The sequence below is a fragment of the Melanotaenia boesemani genome, chromosome 23 (genome assembly GCF_017639745.1).
Source record: "Melanotaenia boesemani isolate fMelBoe1 chromosome 23, fMelBoe1.pri, whole genome shotgun sequence".
Lineage (NCBI taxonomy): Eukaryota > Metazoa > Chordata > Actinopteri > Atheriniformes > Melanotaeniidae > Melanotaenia > Melanotaenia boesemani.
In genome coordinates, this window is record NC_055704.1 from 21,738,142 (window position 1) to 21,758,189 (window position 20,048).

At 40.6% G+C, this 20,048-nt stretch overlaps 1 protein-coding gene across 6 annotated transcripts in view; it reads right to left on the bottom strand.

The window, feature by feature from the left end:
- The window catches only part of chchd3a (coiled-coil-helix-coiled-coil-helix domain containing 3a), an 82,436-nt gene that overhangs the window by 51,924 nt on the left and 10,464 nt on the right, over window positions 1-20,048 (bottom strand). For all 6 annotated transcript variants that reach the window (XM_041977810.1, XM_041977809.1, XM_041977808.1 and 3 more), the window contains one exon: window positions 4,378-4,558. In XM_041977810.1, coding sequence (XP_041833744.1) covers window positions 4,378-4,558 — 181 coding nt within the window. The remainder of the gene's footprint in view (window positions 1-4,377; window positions 4,559-20,048) is intronic.

Consider the following 20,048-nt stretch of genomic DNA (forward strand, 5'->3'; position numbering starts at 1 on the left):
TCATTAGTTACTAAACCTAGAGCCACAATATGGTGCAGTCAGAGTAAAAGGTATATTGCTGTAGCTGATCTTGATTTATAAATCATACACACTGAGTCCATTTTCAAACAGATTAAGGAATCAAGTAGTTTATATAACAGGCAATAGTTGTTCAGATCAGAGAAATCCTACTTTTTGTTTCAATTAAGGCTAAAACTTTTTCTCCATTTCAAATGTATTCAGTGCCTTTTGTTGGCACTATTTTATTCATATAGTTTTAGCTTTTCATCCACAGACTCTGTGTTCAAGATCAGCTTTCATGGTGGAAGCTACGATAACCTCTCAGAGCTGTTTCAGGAGGTGTATTGTGTTCCCTCAGAGTAATCTCACATCTCAATAAGATCTCTACAAGACAGTCAGGTAAGACTAGCAGCCAAGTTATTACTCTTATCTTGATATAGGTCAAACCCTGCCTCACAAAACAAATATAGAAAAAAGCAACTGAACTAAAATTTTAATCAAGCCCCTGTGATTTGGATTGAGAAAGTATGAATAGAAACAAAAAAAAAACACAATTCTCTAAACTAAAAGTAAAAAATAGTCATCGCTTCTCAAACCAAAGGTAATTTTTATTTTACCTGAAACATGAATGACAGAGTAATTGGCTTTGGAGTAGAATGGGAATCAGAATTTGACCCAAAATAACCAGAATTTAAATCAATAAAACCTAAATGATAACCGGCCTTAGTGTAACCCAACACCTTGGGCTCAATCTCAACAATGGATGTCACTGTAATTGGCACAGCTATGGTTGTGAAGGTTATAGCTATTATAGGTGAGTGTGGGAAGGCATAACTGCTCACAGCTTCTCTTTGTGAGTGAAGAAGAGGGGGGAACGTATGGGGTCCTACCACTCACCGTGACCTGTATCTTAATGAAGGAGACAAATCAATACCCTACTGGAGGAATACAAGCCCAGCTGCCAGAGAAAGAGGGTTTATCCTCTATGTAGCAATGGACATGTGAGCAAGGATAATTTAAATTCATGGCATCCAAGCTCTGACTTTTTTTTTTTTTTTTTATCTTATCAAAACCCTTCCTTTGTTTCAGTAATTTTCAAAGTCAATAGAAACCTATTATAAATCCAGTTTGTTTATTTAAGGGTAAATTAACATCAAGAGACGACACACAATGTTGTGTCTGGTCAGTTAGCTCTCTACTGAATCAACATTATTTGAGAGATTTGATTTATCTAATTAACCTAAAAGATAAAAGATTGAGAAGTAGTGACTCGAAAAAGGACTACACAAATCACCTCTTAAAGCTCTGTTAGCCACCAGATTATGCGCTCAGTACAGCAAGCCATAACCTCTCCCCGGAGCTCTTAGTCGATCACTTTATTGACTTTGCCCAGCAATCAGAACCAGATTCACCTTCCCATTACTGATGCTTATGTGCTTTTTTAACAATGTGAATTTAATTTGCTGGGTGACCTGTGCAGAGGTGGTTTACACTAGATGAGGAGAGTAAAAAACCTGCACGTCTGTTTAAAATTTAAGCTAGATAACTGAGCAGTTGCTTTTACTGCTTTTTCTTCCCTTTGAGTAAAAAGAAATGAAGTCTTACACAAAAAAAAAAAAAAGAGAGAAACAGGCAGGAGATGGAGACGTGCACACACAAAAGACAAACATATTTTATGCTTCTTCAAAGACGAGTTCACAGTGGGTAGCAGACAGTCTCGGAGTTTGACAAACACAAAGTAAAATGACAATGGGTGGGAGACGTCTTGGGTGAGAGGCTGCCTCGAGAAAAAAAAAAAAAAAAAAAAGCAAAAAGTCCATTTCCTGTTGAAAGGAACATTGGCTGAGTGGAAGCGTCTGACTTGACAATTACATGAGTGGTACAAACGGGGCTGTGCTTCTACTGATAACCCGACGGATTCTAATAAAACTTGGGCCCTCCAAAGAATGCTCAAATGGAATAAATTATCACACAGACTCACATTGTGTGTGTTTTAAGAAGAAGAAGAAGAAAAAAAAAACTCTGACGATGTTTCTTTAGCTGCATTATGGCTGCTTTAAAGAGGGAGAGACAAACAGGAGGGTACATAAACTACATTTCAATGTAAACATTAAAAAAGAACAATAATATAACATACTTTACGACTAAGTTTTCTTTATGTAATTTCAAAGGCTGCTGATAGCCCAAAGTTTAGTTTCAGGGCTGCAAGTAACAGTATTTTTAAGCATATAAAAGAGGAAAACCCTTTTAATCAGAAAGTAACTCATTTATGGGGATGAAGGTAATTATATGAAAAGGACTATCCATGGCAGTTAAGAAACTAGACCATCCCACTTTAGCCGGTGTTACTTTGCTGTCCTTCATTCCCTTGTTTTCCTCATCCCTTTCTCTACATTCAGTTAAGTTATTAAAAAAAAACAAATTATGAAACAGTTTTATTCACAGATGCTTAAGACAAAAAAAAATCCACATATCATGCACATATCATCTCCCCTTCCCCTCCCCTCACCATCCCCTTTTCATCACTTTTTTTTTTATTTTGGTTACTTCGATCTGAAAGCGTTCCAAATGAAGGATTCCCTGCACACTTGTCCTATGGCAAAGAATCACATCAACACTTCTCTCCTGCTCCATCTCAACGAAATGATTCATTTTTCTATTACTGCGATGAGCGTGTGAAATGAGCTATATAATCAATAGCATAGGTTTGTAAACAGCGGCCACACTCCAAGGAAAATGTGTTTTTCTTTTGTAAACAATACACTGCATGTGTGTGGTTGGCATACCCATCTGACAATATTTACAAGGGCAATTTACAGGAAATAAAGACCCAAGCTGCCCAAAATGAAAACATTTTTCATCACTGTGGAAAGGATGAACAGGCAGAGATTTGGAAGAGAATATTGAACTACAGAGACTTTACTTACTGCATGACGGCTAAAATGAGATGTACAAGCCTTCTGAGCCTGTACTGTAGATACAGAAATGTTGATTTAGTACTGGTGATAGTAAAAGAATTTGCAGCGTTCGTGTGCAGCTCTCTGGCAGGGAAAGTCAAAGCATTTCTTGGAGATTTCAGCTCATAATGATGTACGCATATGCACAGCCTTAAAATGTGTTGCTAAGTCACTCAAGCCCTGCCAATACCAGCCAACAGGTTCACTTCTGAGCATGAGACTGATGGAGCAGGAATGTGCAACTGTGAAATGGAACTCATCTTCAAGTAGAAATTGCTTCCATCAGTCTGTGCTTGCAGGGTCATAGGATTAAAAATTTCACTGTGTATTTGATAACGTGGAACAAATGTCCATCCACCTATCAGCTAAATACCTTGGGTAAAAAATAGAATTATTATTGAAAGAGTGTGTGTACAGATAGCTAATAGCATACATTACAGACACAGATTTTACACAATAAGATCAACAAGCAGATACAATACCCTGAGCCTAATATGTCAAAAGCTCTCTTTTTGAACATACATACAACAATTTCTGGTGGTACTGTGCAAGAGTCTTTATGCACCTTCTCGCTACTGATTGATGTACCAAATTGTTAGTCTTTAAACTTGCTTTGAGAGAAAATTAAGTCTTGTTCTCCCGACATCTACGAGCAGCCTACTTAATCAAAGTAATCATCAGTGTTGAACCTCTTCCATCCTTGAGGATGTGAAGTGTCTTGGCTATGATGGTGTGTTTAGTCACCTTTAAGATGAGTCTGTGTCAAAGGCAAATTTCCATTTTTTTTTCCAAGTTTTGAAAGTCTGTTCCACTCTTGTAGGTGTAGCCTCCCTCAGCTGACTTTGTGAAAGATGTAGTTTTTGCTTTCATGTTCAGATACTGTAAAGATTCCCCTGAAAAATCTACAGAAATTCAGTTTCCAGAAGACCTGGAATTCAGAAAATGTCTCAAACAAAGTGTAACATGACAAGTTTCTTGTGACAGCACACATCCATTTTTTGTGGAAGACTGAAATTTTCTACTTATTTTTAACTTACATCACAAGATACAGGAGAACTCACCCAAAGACTCTGTAGCTTATGCATAAACATTTTATATCAACTTGTCCAGTTTCCCTCATGTTCAGTCAAATTTTGATACATCTCAGCCAACTAAATGGAGTTTATCAAGTTTCTTTTACACATGGAAATCATTATCTTATGAGAAGCTGGTGTGACGGGAAATAAACTAGGATGCATCAGCTGAAAAGACACCTTGAATCCCCTTGAAGCTTCATTTGTCACCCAGACACCCCGAGCTCCCAAATGGTTAGACTTTTCAAGTACAGACAATTCACAGATGTCACCAAACCGATGTGAAAAAAGTAACACTTCCCTTCAGACAAGTTCACAGTAGCTGCCAGTTTAGTGAGAAGACTTACAAATAGCTGAGCACGGAGCTTCTCATCCTCTGTGGTGATCCTCTCCCTTATAATAGCTTGCTGGAGGTTGTCTTGGGCCGCGGACCGCTCCACTGACAGGATCCGGGACACTTCATCCCGAACTTGGGTCTGGATCTCAGTTTGAGCTTGAGCTGATGCCCGGGCCTTTTCTTCCTCAAACCTGAGTAACATCAAAAATATTTAAACAGTTGCTGTTGGATTCATATATCACACAAATTCAGTTATCAATCACCTAAATGCCAAATAAACTTGTGTATCAACAGATTGGACTCAGTATATAGTAACAGAGACATCAGAACTTTTTATGTCAGTTTCTTAAAAGGCAAAGATGACAAGAGACCCATAACCAGGAAATATATCAAGCCAATCACTTTATTGCACTGAAGAGGTTCACAAAAGTTTCAACAATGTTGTGGCGAAGTGAAGATGGAATAAATCAGTACGGTGAAAAGAGGATGTCATGCACAGGGTTATTAAAGGAGGGTGAGCATTTGGAAACTTCCTCACATTGATAATTCTACAGATTAGTTAATGGAGTTGAACATAAAGATATCTTGAAATCTTGTGTGCGATGTGCAAGTGGAAAAATGTTTTTGGCACATCTGACTGGTGATTCTTTACACAAACCTTAACATCCACCATGTAAACCATCATCTCATCATCAACACAGTGATGTGAACATCTGAAAAACTGGAAGTATTTTGCTTATAAGTGGCATACTGCTTCTGCGTGTACAGTAAAATGAAGAAAAACAAATACCAAAGAGGATTATTTGATGCAGAAAGAAATAAATGACCTTCAAATGGGCTAAAGAGATTAATCGATTTATTTTACAGCCAACAGTGCAGCTTCCTGTTTCAGCCATAGTGGCAGAAATGAAGCAGCTTCCTGGCTGCTGGCACAGGACTCATTAGCTCTTATAGCTTTTCATGTCCCAGCTGAAAGGCCGGGCCCATCTTCTTACAAAGCATCAGTTTCCTGCCCTTCTTGGTAACTGATCACTACCTTGAGTTTAAGAATCTTTGCCGCCTCTTCCCTCTCCTCAGTGCTGAGAAACAGCTTCAGTTTAGCCACAATACTCTACTTGTGAACAGTGCTCTGCCCACATATCTCCACAATGCCGCAGAGACAGCAGAACTGGAAAAGGAAATAACCTCACTCTTAAGAACAAAGCCAATAATGCCCTTTCCTTGGTAAAAGGTGTGATAAGAAGCATTGAAACTTATTGTTGTGCACTAAAATTTGACACAAATGTTATTGTTTTACATTACGTTCACATTAATTCACAAAAATTGACCACATCCAGATAACCGCTATCAGCTAAACTGAATCAAAAATCAAATAATCACACAGATAAGCCATTTAACTATCACTTTAAGTAAGAATGATCCATCCTGTGAAGTCATGCTTTACACAGAGGCAACAGATCCTCTGCAGACACAGGACCACCATTTGAACCCTGTCGCTGGGATCTTATAGTTGCCTAGCAACACACTCCCTACTCGGTGACAGTGTGCTTGATTGCATAAGAAGGAACATCCTCCTGAAAACCCTGACAGCCCTCCTCTTCTAGGAATCAAGCAGCAGCAGTGAGGTAGAATAAACACAGAACAGAGTGAAGGTCGGAGTGAATTATGAACACTGAATAAAGTGTTCTAATTATAGTATATATTGTTGTATACCACTTTATTAGATTTAGATACGTGTGTGTGGCGCGTGGTTTGCGTACCCCTCGTGGTGAGAGTGGTTACTCTTACTGCTGCGTGTTTGTGTGGCTCTTTTCAGGCACGGTAGGTAATTTTGAACTCAGTTGTGTTGGCATTGTACAGGTAAGGTTAATTGTAGTTTTGTGATATGGCTATGCGGCGCACTCCGTTTGATCTGGATCGGTTCATAGTGGAACCGACTCTGGATTGTCTGGAGGCGTGTCGGAAGGATGATTTAGCCTTAGTAGCTGACCACTACGACATTCCAAGGCCGAAACAAATGCGGAAAAAGGAGTTAATGTCATTAGTGGTGGCAGGCTTGGTGGAACGGCAGGTGCTTCAGGTGCCTGCAGTTGCTGGGAAATCGGAGGATTCTCCTGATGAGGCTGTTCCCTCCACCAGTGGGGGTGGAGAGGAAGCTGAGCAGAGCACTCAGCTGGATCTGGTTGATATGGAGGAGGATAGCGAGGACGGTGATAGGCCTGCGACACCTGTCACGCTTCCCCGTTTTGAGCCTCTTCCACTCGACAGCAGCTCTGGTGCTTCCCCGTTGGGGGCACGGCACAGTCACTAGACCTAGACCAGACCAGATTATGGATCACACTCAGAGCTCCGAGGTCGAAGCCACAGAAGCTGTGCGCTTGCGGCAGGTTGAGCTGGATGCCCAGGCCAAGGCCACCTCGCCGTGGATCTCTGCTGCCCCGTCAGGGTCTCAGAGTCCCGCGGCCCCCTATGACATAGCAAAGTTTATTCCTTTTGTTCCGGTGTTTGGTGAGTCTGATGTGGACTGCTATTTTCCGGCGTTTGAGCGCATTGCGCTTGCGCTGCGGTGGCCGAAAGAATGCTGGCCATTATTGGTACAATGCCGGTTGACTGGTAAAGCTCAGGAGGTGGTAGCAGCGCTCCCTCTTGCAGCCAGCCAGAATTATGATATCGTGAAAGCCACGGTTCTGAAAGCGTATGCGCTAGTTCCGGAGGCATACCGACAGAAGTTTCGTGCCCACAAGAAGGAATCTTCTCAAACTTTTGTAGAATATGCGCGAGAGAAGAGCACGCTCTTCGATCGCTGGTGTGCGTCTTGTGATGTGACGACTTTTGAAAAGCTCAGAGAACTTATACTGGTTGAAGAGTTTAAGAACCGCTTACCAGAAGGGTTGGTGGTACACCTTAATGAGCACCGAGTGGATAACATAACTTCTGCGGCCACGTTAGCCGATGAATACGTGCTCACTCACAAAGTGGTGTTTTCGGCTCCAACCAAACCCACATTTAGAAAAACCACTGAAACTGAGAAAGTGAGGAAACCTGACGACAGAAAATGCTTTTACTGTCAGAAGCCGGGTCATTTAATAGCCAACTGTCGACTGTTGGCTAAGAAAGAACAAAACCCCGTGGTACAGAAAGAAGTTGGTTTTATAAAACAAGCTGAATCAGTGGTGAAAAGGGGGAGTAACCACATAGATCCTTGTTTTAAGCCATTTATAATGGCCGGAAAAATATCACTGAATGGCAGGAGTGAGGAGGAGAAAGAAGTGCAGGTGTTGCGTGACACTGGAGCATCACAAGCCCTCATTTTGGCGGGTGCTTTGCCGTTTTCTGAAGCCTCATCCGAAGGCTATTGTGTTATGCTGAGAGGTGTGGAAATGGGTTATGTTCCCCGTGAAGTGCACCGAGTACATTTGAGTACTGATCTAATCACCGGAGTTTTCCCCATGGCAGTGTGTGATGAACTTCCCGTTGCTAATGTGACATTGCTTTTAGGGAACGACATTGCAGGTGGACAAGTGATGCCTTCCCTAGAGGTGATCAGCAATCCAGGGGAAATTCATGCCGTAACGGGGGAAGCACCGACTGGTGTGGTAACACGCGCACAAGCGAGAAGATCACGTAAGAAACGTAACCATCGTGATGATGAAATACATCTCGCTGACAGCTTTCTTGTTCCAACAGATACGGACGAAGCCGTGACAGAGCCAGTGGAGGAGAGCAGGGACCCCGACATAAAAGCTCGGAAAGCCCTGATCTCCCCTGCTGTCCCTCTGTTGCCGCTCTCTCGTGATCAGCTGAGGACCGCGCAGGAGGAGGATCCCACACTGCGCTCGTACTACTCCAAGGTGGTGAGTGCTGAGAGTGCTGAGGCGGACACTGTTTCCTTTTACGTGCATGAAGGAATATTAATGAGGCGGTGGTGTCCTGTTGTGCTTCCTGGTGCGGACTGGAATGTAGAAACACAGATTGTGATTCCGCAGGCGTATCGGCAACGTGTTTTGCAGTTAGCTCATGATGAACTATGGTCGGGGCATTTAGGCATCCGTAAGACCCATCAGAAGGTTTTGAAGCATTTCTTCTGGCCGGGCATGAAGGCAGACGTAGTGCGATTTATAAACAGCTGTCACCTCTGTCAGGTGGCAGGTAAACCTAATCAGCCAGTTCCTCGAGCTCCATTGCATCCGATTCCGGCTATAGGAGAGCCGTTTGAAAGACTGATAATCGACTGTGTAGGGCCATTGCCAAAAACTCGCTCTGGGAATGTTTTCCTGTTGACACTGTGATGGCGTTCGGTATGTGCAACGCCCCAGCCACCTTTCAGCGTTTAGTTGACACCCTATTTGGAGATGTTCCCCATTGTAGTGCTTATTTAGACGACGTGGTCGTTCATACGGATACCTGGGAGGAACATATGGCTACGCTGACTGACATATTTTCACGGTTACAAGATGCGTCTTTGACCCTGAATTTAGCTAAATGTGAATTTGGGAAAGCCACTGTCACATATTTGGGTCGCCAGGTGGGACAAGGGGAGGTCCGACCGATAGCCGCAAAAATAGCAGCTATGGCAGCTTACCCTGTCCCTGACTCTCGTAAAGCGTTGCGCAGGTTTTTGGGTGTCACCGGGTATTACCGCTCGTTTTGCAGAAATTACGCCACAGTGGTTGATCCGTTAACCACGCTGATGAGTCCCAAACGCAAATTCCAGTGGACTCCAGAATGTCAACATGCATTCGAAAGTGTAAAGGCGTTATTAGTACACGCTCCTGTGTTAAGGGCGCCGGATTTGGGCCGGCCCTTCAAGTTGGATGTAGATGCTAGTGCTGTGGGGGCGGGTGCCGTGCTTCTTCAGACCGGTCCTGATGGCATTGACCATCCCGTGAGTTACTACTCGAGGAAGTTCAACCGGCACCAGCTCCATTATTCTACAATAGAGAAGGAGACGTTGTCATTGGTGTTGGCGCTTCAGCACTTCGAGGTTTATGTGGGATCTTCTCCTGTGCCGGTCCGCGTATTCTCCGATCACAACCCGCTTACCTTCCTGAGTCGCATGTACAATCACAATCAGCGGCTGATGCGCTGGGCACTGATTGTACAAGAATACAACATTGAGATTCATCACAAAAAGGGAGTAGAGAATCTCTTTGCTGATGCCCTCTCCAGGGTTTAGAGAAATGTGAAAAATGTGTGCTTTAAACTTTGCATTGTGTGAAAAAAAAAAAAGAATGGTGTATGCAGGTGGTGAAGACTGACATGTCTAAGAAGCCATGTCTTAAGGGGGGGAGTGTGACGCCCGCCGGCTTATCAGCCAGCCAGGAGAGAGTTGCAGGACGTGCTGGAGACGCTGACAGTGGAGGATGCCCAGCACCCGCCTCCCCTGATCCCTGATTGGCCGCCTTACCACTCATTTCCCAAACAAGCTGTCCAATCCGGAGAAGAGGCCTCCTTTAAGACAGAGTCATCACCATCATCCGGGGCAGCTGTGGATTGTGGGACACATGCCTGCCAGTTTGAGAAAGATTGTGGATTGTGTGGTTTAAGAGACTTTTCTGTGCGAGTTAGCGATTTGGTTTAGTGATAAATACCTTTTTGTGTTCTGAGCTTTAGTGCCGTCCCTGCCTGAAAGAAGGAGGTTTTTGTGTTTAGTTTATTAGGAGTTTGGTTTTGTTTTGATAGAAGTCCGCCTGAGAGCGTGTGTTTATTTTGTTTGTTAATTAGTCCGCCTGTGTGCGTGTAGCCCGTTTTGGGGACATTTTTGGTTTGTTTGTTTGTTTTGTTACTAAGTAGAGTTAAGACTAATTGTTAAATACCCGACAGGGACACTTTGAGTTGTTTATTTTGTATTATTTGCCGGTTAAGGGTTGTTTGTGTTTTGGAACCCATTTTTGTTAATAAACATTATTGTATTTCATTTACCCTTGGTCCGGCCATTCCTGTGTTACAGTCCTTTTGACCCCTGGACGTAAAGGGGGACGTAACACGAGGGGATCTTAAAAACCATCAGCCTAAGAAAGATTCAATGAGACAGGATATACCTGACGAGAGGGATGATGTTGTAGAGTGATTGAGTGATAAGAGTTATATAATAATAATAAGAAGAACAACAAGAAGAAGAAGAAAAATAAAAGAAGAACAAGTAAAAGAAAAGAAGATGATTTAGTCTTTTGTTTTGATTACTTTAAAATCATAAAACTGTTAATGATTCGTATACAACCTCCTTAGGTTTATGAACTACTCATTACGACCATTTAGAAGTATCATCCTCAAGTGTATAGCTGCAGCCACGACTACTGGATGGGATTCTGTTCATGTCGGCTGAAACTAAGAGTTGGGCCAATACTGATGTTAGCATTGGAAATATTCACCGATACTTCCAAAAGTAAGGAGATCAGTATCGGCGAGTATTCCTGTCTAGACGCCATTCGATACCACGGAAACAGAATCATAATTCTTTGTTTCCTGCCCAACACAACCACACACAGGAAGTTACGCAATCTTGCATGACTGTTGTTTTGAGTTGGTAGGCGGAGAAGCAGCTGGATGTAAGTCGCTGTTGTGCTAACATTTTGAATTAGCTGTATGTTAGTAATTTGGTGTAATTACTCATTAGAAAGTCCTGCGAGCAAAACTGCGACATGCCTAATATGGGAAGTTTCCAGAGTCGACAAGAATGCTGCCAAATTTAACACAAGCGATTTTGTTGCCTTACGAAAACGCAACGAACCGCAGAAATAACAAACGTTGGCAAATGCTTTTAAAAAACGTGAGGAATTTGCAGAAAAAAGGCAGAAAGCCACTGCAATAACAAATGTCTTAGAATTTATCGTCCTGGTTTAACAGCCCATGTTCTTTGTAGAAAACATTCTCTGTAAGTCCAATTTCAAGATAGTTTTTAAAAGAAATTATTTCATCCGAGTTTATTTACTCAATAATTTAAAATGTTCTATGGCAGACATTGTTTTCATGTGTGAATTCAACAGGAGTCATATAAATAAATATTAAGGCTGTCAAAAATAACACGTAAACCGCACTAACTAATTTATGTAATTAATTTTTTTCAAACAGAATTAATATTCCCTCATCTCCCACACGTTTCGCAGTGAGAGGGTTCAACACTCGCACTCCTTCATTTAAAGAAAAAAAGAGAAAAAAATACTTTTCCTGCAGTTCTGTACTAATATGCCTCCTCCTCCTCTGCTTCTCTTCCTTCCTCTCCTGTTGTTCTTTCTTGTTGCATTTGTTTAATCATAATTAATTTGTAAGCTGTGATTAATTTGATATATACATTTCATGATTTATAGTTTAACCTATGCTAGGCCAGTGAATAACAAGAACAATATCATACATCAAAGTCTGTAATCTGTATAATTTATTTAAATTTTAAATGTAATAAACCCCTAAATAAAATAACTCAGGTACCAGATTGGTACCCAGTATCGGCAGATAACTCAACCCCAGGTATCGGTATCGGACAGAAAAAAATGGTATCGGAACATCCCTAGCTGAAACACACTAATCTGTCAAAGTGATAGGTTTTCATCTTTTATGCTATCACAAAAAGTCTCATTCATCTCTTCAGTCACCCATGAATATACGCAAAATACAGTCAGTGATGAATGGTGATGGACAGACTGGTCAAACAGATCACCTACACACCTTTAGCTTTAAATAGATGACAGGTGGGTGTAATAAAAGTGTGCCTGATGTCTTAAAGCAACTAAATGTCAGAGAGCAGAAGGGTGGGAATGAGATGAGACGTGAAGATGGAGGGAAAGAACAGAAAAAACGGCAAGAGCGTGAGCAGTGGCAACATGACATGTTTGGCCCTGAGGAAGTGAAGCAAAGAGGGAGTCAGGCAGAGAGTGGGAGAAAGAGATGGAGAGAGACCAGCCATGTCCAGTCTCACAGTCCACTGGGCTGCACACGTCAGCACACTCCATCCATCATCAGGCTCCGACTCACGCACACAGAGACACATGGGGAGCCTCCTAATAGCCTTTTAGATTCACCATTTCCCCCCGATCCACACCTCCCTGCCTGCACTGCTAATGCATCTTAAGCTACCTTTACTCAGGAAGCTCTGAGTATTGCTTTAACTCTGACAGAGAAAGGACAGTAAACAAGAATTTTCCTAGAAACTTGTTCATAACAAGCAGCAAATTTGACCTTTTATGACATGTCTCGTTTAATGTTTTAGCGACCAAAATTACAACATGTAAAGAGGAAAAAAATGATGCAAAGAAAACAAACAGCACAGCAGAAAAAAAGTGTTTTTTACTCAATTCCTCACAAGTGCTAACCCAAGCAAAGACTGCTAGCACTAGCTGGATGCTATCTGTCTACTTCACCTCTATTGCTTTCCAGTCATTATTGTCTGTCACTAGAATATTGGATGCATTTTTCATTCAACTGTAGAAGATTGGCAGTGGGAGGGAAAGGCAGGGGGGGTGCTTTCACATAGAAAGTGGTTGAATTAGAGAGAGGAAAAAAACTGTAGCTTAGCAAGACAAAGAAAAAGTGTTATGTCTGTGTTGGACAAGTCGATTTTTTTTTTTTTTTTTTGGCTGAGCACTGAACAGAATAAAAGGATAATTTTGGCTAAGAAACTGTTGTTTTGTCTGAATCTTCATATGAAAAGATGGAAAAACAGAAGTTAGGTGTCATTAATTTAAAGAGGATAACTATGCTGAAATAAATCTGGCTTTCAGATATACAGCTAAATAACTTGTATTGACTACATCCAAGCCACTCTTTGGTACATGTATGCATACATATAGACACTGTCCAATGCTCAAGTAAATGTACACATGGTCAAAAATGATGAGCAATAGCCAAAACTGCAAAAGTCAAAACCATTAAGCCATCATCAGCAACTACTCCAGGGGTAAACATCATTACTTTTATGCAAATATCAAAACAAATGACATTTTAAATGAATGCCTCCTGCCTTTTCCCCTGTTAACTCACCATCAGTCATCACCTGTCTCTACTCTCATCTCCTCACCCATTAGTGCTTCCTGTTGTCTACCTGTCATCAGCACAAGATGCGTCTCAATAGTGCAGGAAGGATTCTAACAGACCTGCATACCAGTGCAGGCTCAATCCAAGTGCCTTGAAACAAAAGGCATTTAAAGGCCCAATGCAATATTGATGTTAGGAATAATGCTGCAGACTGCTGGCTATGAATATTTTATGGACCAGTGTGTTCTACCTGACACACACAAACACATGCAGACACTGTACATACGTGCAAGTGTTGTGATTCAATCGTAAAGAGTTCCAATAAAGTGTTTACTATGGGGAAAGTGGATTGGGAAAAGGAATGATTTATTTAAATAAGAAGTCCGCAAACAGCAAAAAATAATTAACTTTTTCTCTTTATTTTTTTCCTTAAAACAATAATAATGACTAAGTATTGCAATGCCCTTTATTAAATGGTAACTTACAAGCTGAGAGGCCTGATTTTTAGCATTCAGTGAAGCATCAGAAGGTTTTATGGCACTAAAACACCAGGATTATGACACCAGATATATATTTTTTTAATATGGAAATTTCTTAAAATTGATTCCACAGATAGCAAACTTACAGGAAACTGGACAAGGACAAAAAAAATAAAAATAAAAAACAACATTTCTACTGAACTGGTCCCACCAGGCTACAATGGGAAAAAAATAATGCCTCACATTTAACTCTACAAAACTTGATGGTTTTAAAACATTATGCTTCTGACTCACTTTGATGGTACACTGACATTTATTATGTGCATTTCTGGAGTTATCAATGCCCTGCAGCATCCCAGGGGTTAGAAACCTCATTTAGAATTTTTTTTACCATGACAACTTAGGCTATGTCCACACGGCACCGAAGTCAGTTCAGGTACGAAAACTCAGAGAAAGGTTTCAACATCCGCATGTAACCGGTGTAGTACATACCACAAGGCTGAGTGGGGCGCTACGATAATTAAAGAGTAACACTCTAGAGCTAGAACGAGACGTAGCGCATGTGCAGATAATGACGTATCTGCTTGCTCCTGCTGTTGATGGTACTGCTGCGCAGCACTGTGTTGTACAAGCTGTGCATTTTGGTGCTAAAGCTGTACACAAGCCAGGACTGTCTGGAGCAGCACCACAACACAGTTTGTCACAGAAGACGTTATTGTTGTTGTTTGGTGCACTTTCATCACACTGACACCATATCCACTAGTGGTGCGGTTACGCTGTCCGCACAATACCACAGACGGTGGAGGTTTCAAACCTATCCACCTTGGTACCTGTTTTTTTCAGACATGATCGGGTTTATGGAGGTTAATCCCTGGCTTTGTGGGGTTTGCTAAAATACTTTTGCAGTTTCACTGCAATTTGGCATCGTGGGGACGGCCCCTTAGTTTTGCTTTGCAGCACCATGTCACACACCAGCAGCAGGATATCTACACAATGGCCATTTTAAATGGATAATCTGGACATTATCAGAGGACATTGTCAGAGGAAGCAGGGAGGAAAAAAAGTAACAGACCAAGAGATTAGACAATAATCAACATCTGACTTTTACTGCCGGAGAGAGCTTAGAGAAGAGACAAGATGCAAGACAGATGCCGAATTAGCCGTCATTACAGAGCACTTGAGAGTGAAAATTTGCCAAAGTTCAGTAGCATTGCTTTAAAATGACTTTATGATGAAAGCTGCAACACATTTTATTGTTTTAATGGTAAACCTCAGAGCATTATAAAAATTAAATGGTAAAGGATTCACGATGAACAGTGGCAAACCTGGCCATATTTAGAAACTTAAATTTTTGTGGCTTTTTTTTTTTTTTAACAATCCAACTGTCAAACTTTCTTTTTTGTAAGTCTCAGACAGCTTATTCCTGTGATGTTAAGATAAAAGATAAAAATCAATAAGATTTAATCATTTTTAAGCAAGAATCTGTCTGATCTAAGAGCAATAAAGGATTTATTATGAAGTTTGGTTAACTGGAAAGGAAGGCAGAAGCTCTGAGAGAAGGTCAATGTTCTCACTCAAAAGCCTGGCATGCAATTATATCACACAAGCCAACACAGTCTGCTTGAGTATGCTGAAATAATGGCCAAAGTTTCACAGCAGCTAACCTTTGAGTGTTAGAGCTGGGCATTCAAACAAGCATTTCACACATTGGCAGGGAATTCGATACAAAGATGGAAGAACACAGAAATACAGAGGGAAATAAGAAAAAGTAGACAAAAAGGTAAAGAGGAAACAAGACAGGGAGGGCAAAGTGTCTGGAAAATTAAAAGAAAAAGACAATTTGGAACAAACGGTGACAAAGGATGCATTAGGTTGAGGAAGACGAGACGCTATGGTAGAAAAGTTCTCTTACCCACAACCCACCTTCCCTCTCTCGTCCTTTTCTGTGTCGTTCTGCTCGGATGCCTCGCAGAGAAGCGGCAGAGGCAAATCTGCTCTCTGCACCCGCTCTTTTCTACAAATCAGTTTAGGCTGCACCCAAATAAACTCAGAAACCCTCACTTCACTGCTACCAGAGCAAAAATATGCAAAGCCAAGTCTGTGGAGTTCATTTATGGCCTTAAAGCCAAACGGAAGAAATACTTCCTAATCTAAACGCCACAAATCCTCATATTCCACAGAACCGTGTACACAGCAATACTGCACAGGATAGAATTGAGGAATTATTTTAATCAACTAATGTTACACTAGGGCTGCTATGCCAAACATAGTATGATAGAGCAAAAGGGGAATTCACTGTCACTATTTTGTAGTCTACATGCAACTATTTCTTTCTCTTTACATAAGTTACTTATAATAATACATCCAATCTGAAACCACAGCATCAACCCTGAGGAAATTTAAACTACAGACAAAACTACATAGTTAAATCTTTTACTACTCACTGGTGTTTACACGTTCTTTTATTTTCCTGTATTAGTATGTGGCTGTTTCACAGCAGGATTTCATAACTCATGAAGCACTGTGCTGTCTAGGTTTAGATTTCGCACAAATAAAGTTGAGCAAGACTCTGTATCTTAAGGAGTCAATTTCCACACAGAGTAGACTCTCCAGGACACAGTCTGCAATAAAAGTCAAGTTTCAAGGTGAGTTCAGGCTCTTAAAGGTTTAAGTAACCATGTAATAATGTAACGCCTATGACTGTGTCGCTGGTGTGATCCCACCTCACTAGGGTCTCTAGTTTGTGCAGTCTTCATTGATTCAGCAGTGAGGCAGTAGCTGATACTTAGGTCCATTGAAGTTGTCACACATTTATCTGATGGCCATGGCTGTGCAGGCCATCAGAAAACATCTGCAGCAACAGGGCTCATACATATTAAATAATTTTTAGAAGCTATTTATTTGGCAAGAATAGTTAACAAGTGAAGCTAATTACCTCTGCACTAATGTAGACTAATGTAAGACTAATGTAGCACACTGTTAACATTTTACTTAATACTGGATCGTCCTGTATTGTACTGTCCACCTGCCCCTCAGCCAGACTCTTCTCCTGTGAACAGATTGTCAGATTTCTGATTTCTTATTCAAATTTTTGGTAATTACAAATAAATTATTAATGTTTATAGCTTCAATATTCAAGTTGACGCTAAAGGTAATAGCCTCAGTACAGTTTTCATTCTTTATTAGAATCAGTCAGTTTGTCAAATGGTGATAAAACTCACTGCCACAAACACTTAAACTTGTCAGTAAATCAGCTCACTCCTGAACCAGATGCTTTAGCCAATATCTTAGCTATATTTTACTGGTAAAATCATTAAAAAAAAGTTAACCAAAATAAATTTATCACCCTTTTATATGATTTTAATCTGATTCAGTCTGAATTAGGAGTCCACCACAGTATTGAAACGTCATTAGTTAAAGTTACGTACGACCTCCTCATTGCCTCAAACAACAAATTTTGTTTCTGTGCTGGTCCTGTTAGATATCATTGTTGCATCTAACACCCCGAGCACAGACTTGAAGATATCACTGGGATCAAGTGTGCTGCTTTGAGCTTTGATGCAATAGAAGTCACAACAAATGTCTTACCTTTTACAAAAGCTATGATGCAAAACAATGTTTATTCTCCTTGTGGCGTCTTACCACACAGCAAAGATCACCACTGCTGTGAATTGCTTGTTTTCAACAGCTTAAAAACTTCTAAGCCTGTCATTTTGGACAGTTGCTCTTTTAAATTATAGCTTGGTAGTCCAAATGATGGAAGGAAATCAGCATATTTGTGTTAATTTCTCTCCATTTCTATGGAATATAAACACTGCTAATCTCCCAGATAAAGTGCCCTTAGAGCTGAATTAGCTGATGGAGAGATAAACAGTCTTGAACAATAGGTGTATGCTATCATATTGCAGAGTCCTGTTGTTTTTAAGTCATATTCAGTTAAATATTATTTAGACTGGTAACTTTACATTAGATTGTTTTTGTTTTTACATAAATACAAGGCTATCACTTCTTAAAATGTCCTGTTTTTGCAACCACTATTCCAAAACGTTGAAACGCTGAGTAAAATGTAAATACAAATATAGTACAGTGATCTGCAAATCTCATAAACCAATATTTTATTCCCAACAGAACAAACATACCTGGTGTTAAAATAGACATTTTACCTTTAATGAAAAATATTAGCTCATTTTAACTTTGATGGCTGTAACAACTTTAAAGAAAGAGGTGACAATGGGATGTTACACCAACGTGTGGAACTCCCTCTTCTTTTAATAAGCGATTCCAGTTGATCAACAGTCTCTGTTGTTGGGTTTTTTTATTCAGTGATGCTCCAAATGTTTTCTATAGGTGAAAGGTCTGGACTGCAGACAGGCCTGTTCAGCAGTCGGACTCTTCTCCTGTGAAGCCGTGCTGGTGTGATGGATGCAGGATGTGGTTTAACATTGTCTTGCTGAAATCTGCAAGGCCTTCCCTGAAAGAGATGTTGTCTGTATGGGAGCAGATGTTGCTCTAAAACCTCTGTGTACTTTTCAGCATTGATGGAGCTTCACAGATGTGGAAGCTACCCACGCCATAGGCACTAATGCAGCCCCATCCCATCAGAGATGCAGGCTTTTCAACAGTCCTCTGATAACAAGCTGGATGCTCCCTCTCCTCTTTAGTCCACAGGAAACAACATTAGTGGTTTACAAAAAGAATATCAGATTTTGATCCATCTGACCACACAACAGTTTTCCACATTGCCTCAGACAATTTTGAATGAGCTTTGGTCCAGAGAAGACATGGATCATGTTCACATATGGCTTCTTCTTTGCATAACAGAGCTTTAACCTGCATTTGTGGATATCACAGTGAACTGTGGTCACAGACAGTGATTTCTGGAAGTGCTCCTGAGCCCATGGGGTGACTTAAAGTAGAGAATCATGCCTGGTTTTGATGCAGTGTGGCCAGAAGCCCTGAAGATCACAAGCATCTTGTTTTGACCTTCGGCCTTGGTACATGCATAAAAGACCTGCTGCCAATTACCTAATAAGTTGTCAGTTGTTTGTTGTTTTTTTTTTTTACTTTTCCAGTATTTTGTTGCCCCCGTTTCAACTTTTTACAGATGTGTTGCTGCCATCAAATTCAAAATGAGCTCATATTTTCAATAAAATTGTAAAATGTCTTAGTTTCAATATCTGATATGTTATTTATTTTCTATTATGAATAAAATCTGGAATAAAATGTGAGATTTTGCTGATCATTGCATTCTGGTTTTAATTTACATTTTACACAGCGTCCCAACTTCAGGAAAATTGGGGTTGTAGATTATTGTCACACAAAAATTACCACTAAAGTGCCTGTCCAGGAAGATTTTGCAAAACAGGCAAACAAAAAGCCACATTAAAACACAACATCAATATTAGTCTGAACACAAACAATTGCTGACAAACTGATAACTGTTTATAACATCTTATGCCAACCATACACAAACATGGCTGGTAAATCACAATTTCTGTTAACTGGAAAGAGGGTGCAATTTGCACTTACTCCCGAGAAACGGACATCAATAACAAAGGCAGGAAGCAGTTACACTAAAAAAATAAAATGAAATAAAATAGCCAGAAATCAATAAGCAAACAATTTCTCAAGGCTGTTCATTTATTTCGCTCATCCTGAATAAGCCTCAAAAAAACAAGCTAATCGTTAGGTTAGCTGCCTCCCTCTGCATATAAAAAGGTTTCATTTTTCCTCATAGAGGTGCATTTAGTCGTGAATCAAAGTTGTTCATTCAGCAGAGACCGTTGGCGATCACAGAGGTCGATTAAAGAGAAGGAGAAACACAATTATCCCAAATTATGGCATGCACCCCTTCTACTTTAAGGACATATAGGAAAAAAGGACAGGTGAAGAGTGGACAAGAGGATAGTGAACAAAAGAACGGACATGAGAAGTGTGTTTCTGCATCAGGCAGGGCTAATGGATCACCTGCTCTACACCCAGGAAATTATCTTGGCATAGTGCCCTTCTTTCTCAGACATGATTAATTGATTGCAAAAGACTGAAAGAAGGAGATGAGAGCAGATACAGAAGGAGGCAAAACTGCTGATGTACTTCGGAAGAGAGGTAAATTGGAAACAGTGGGGACTGGAAAGACTGGTGCTGACCTTTATGACTATTAATGAAAGTGGAGATTCTTGTGAAAAAAATCCAGTAACAGCATTACCACTAATGTTGGACCCTGATTCCAGCTGTT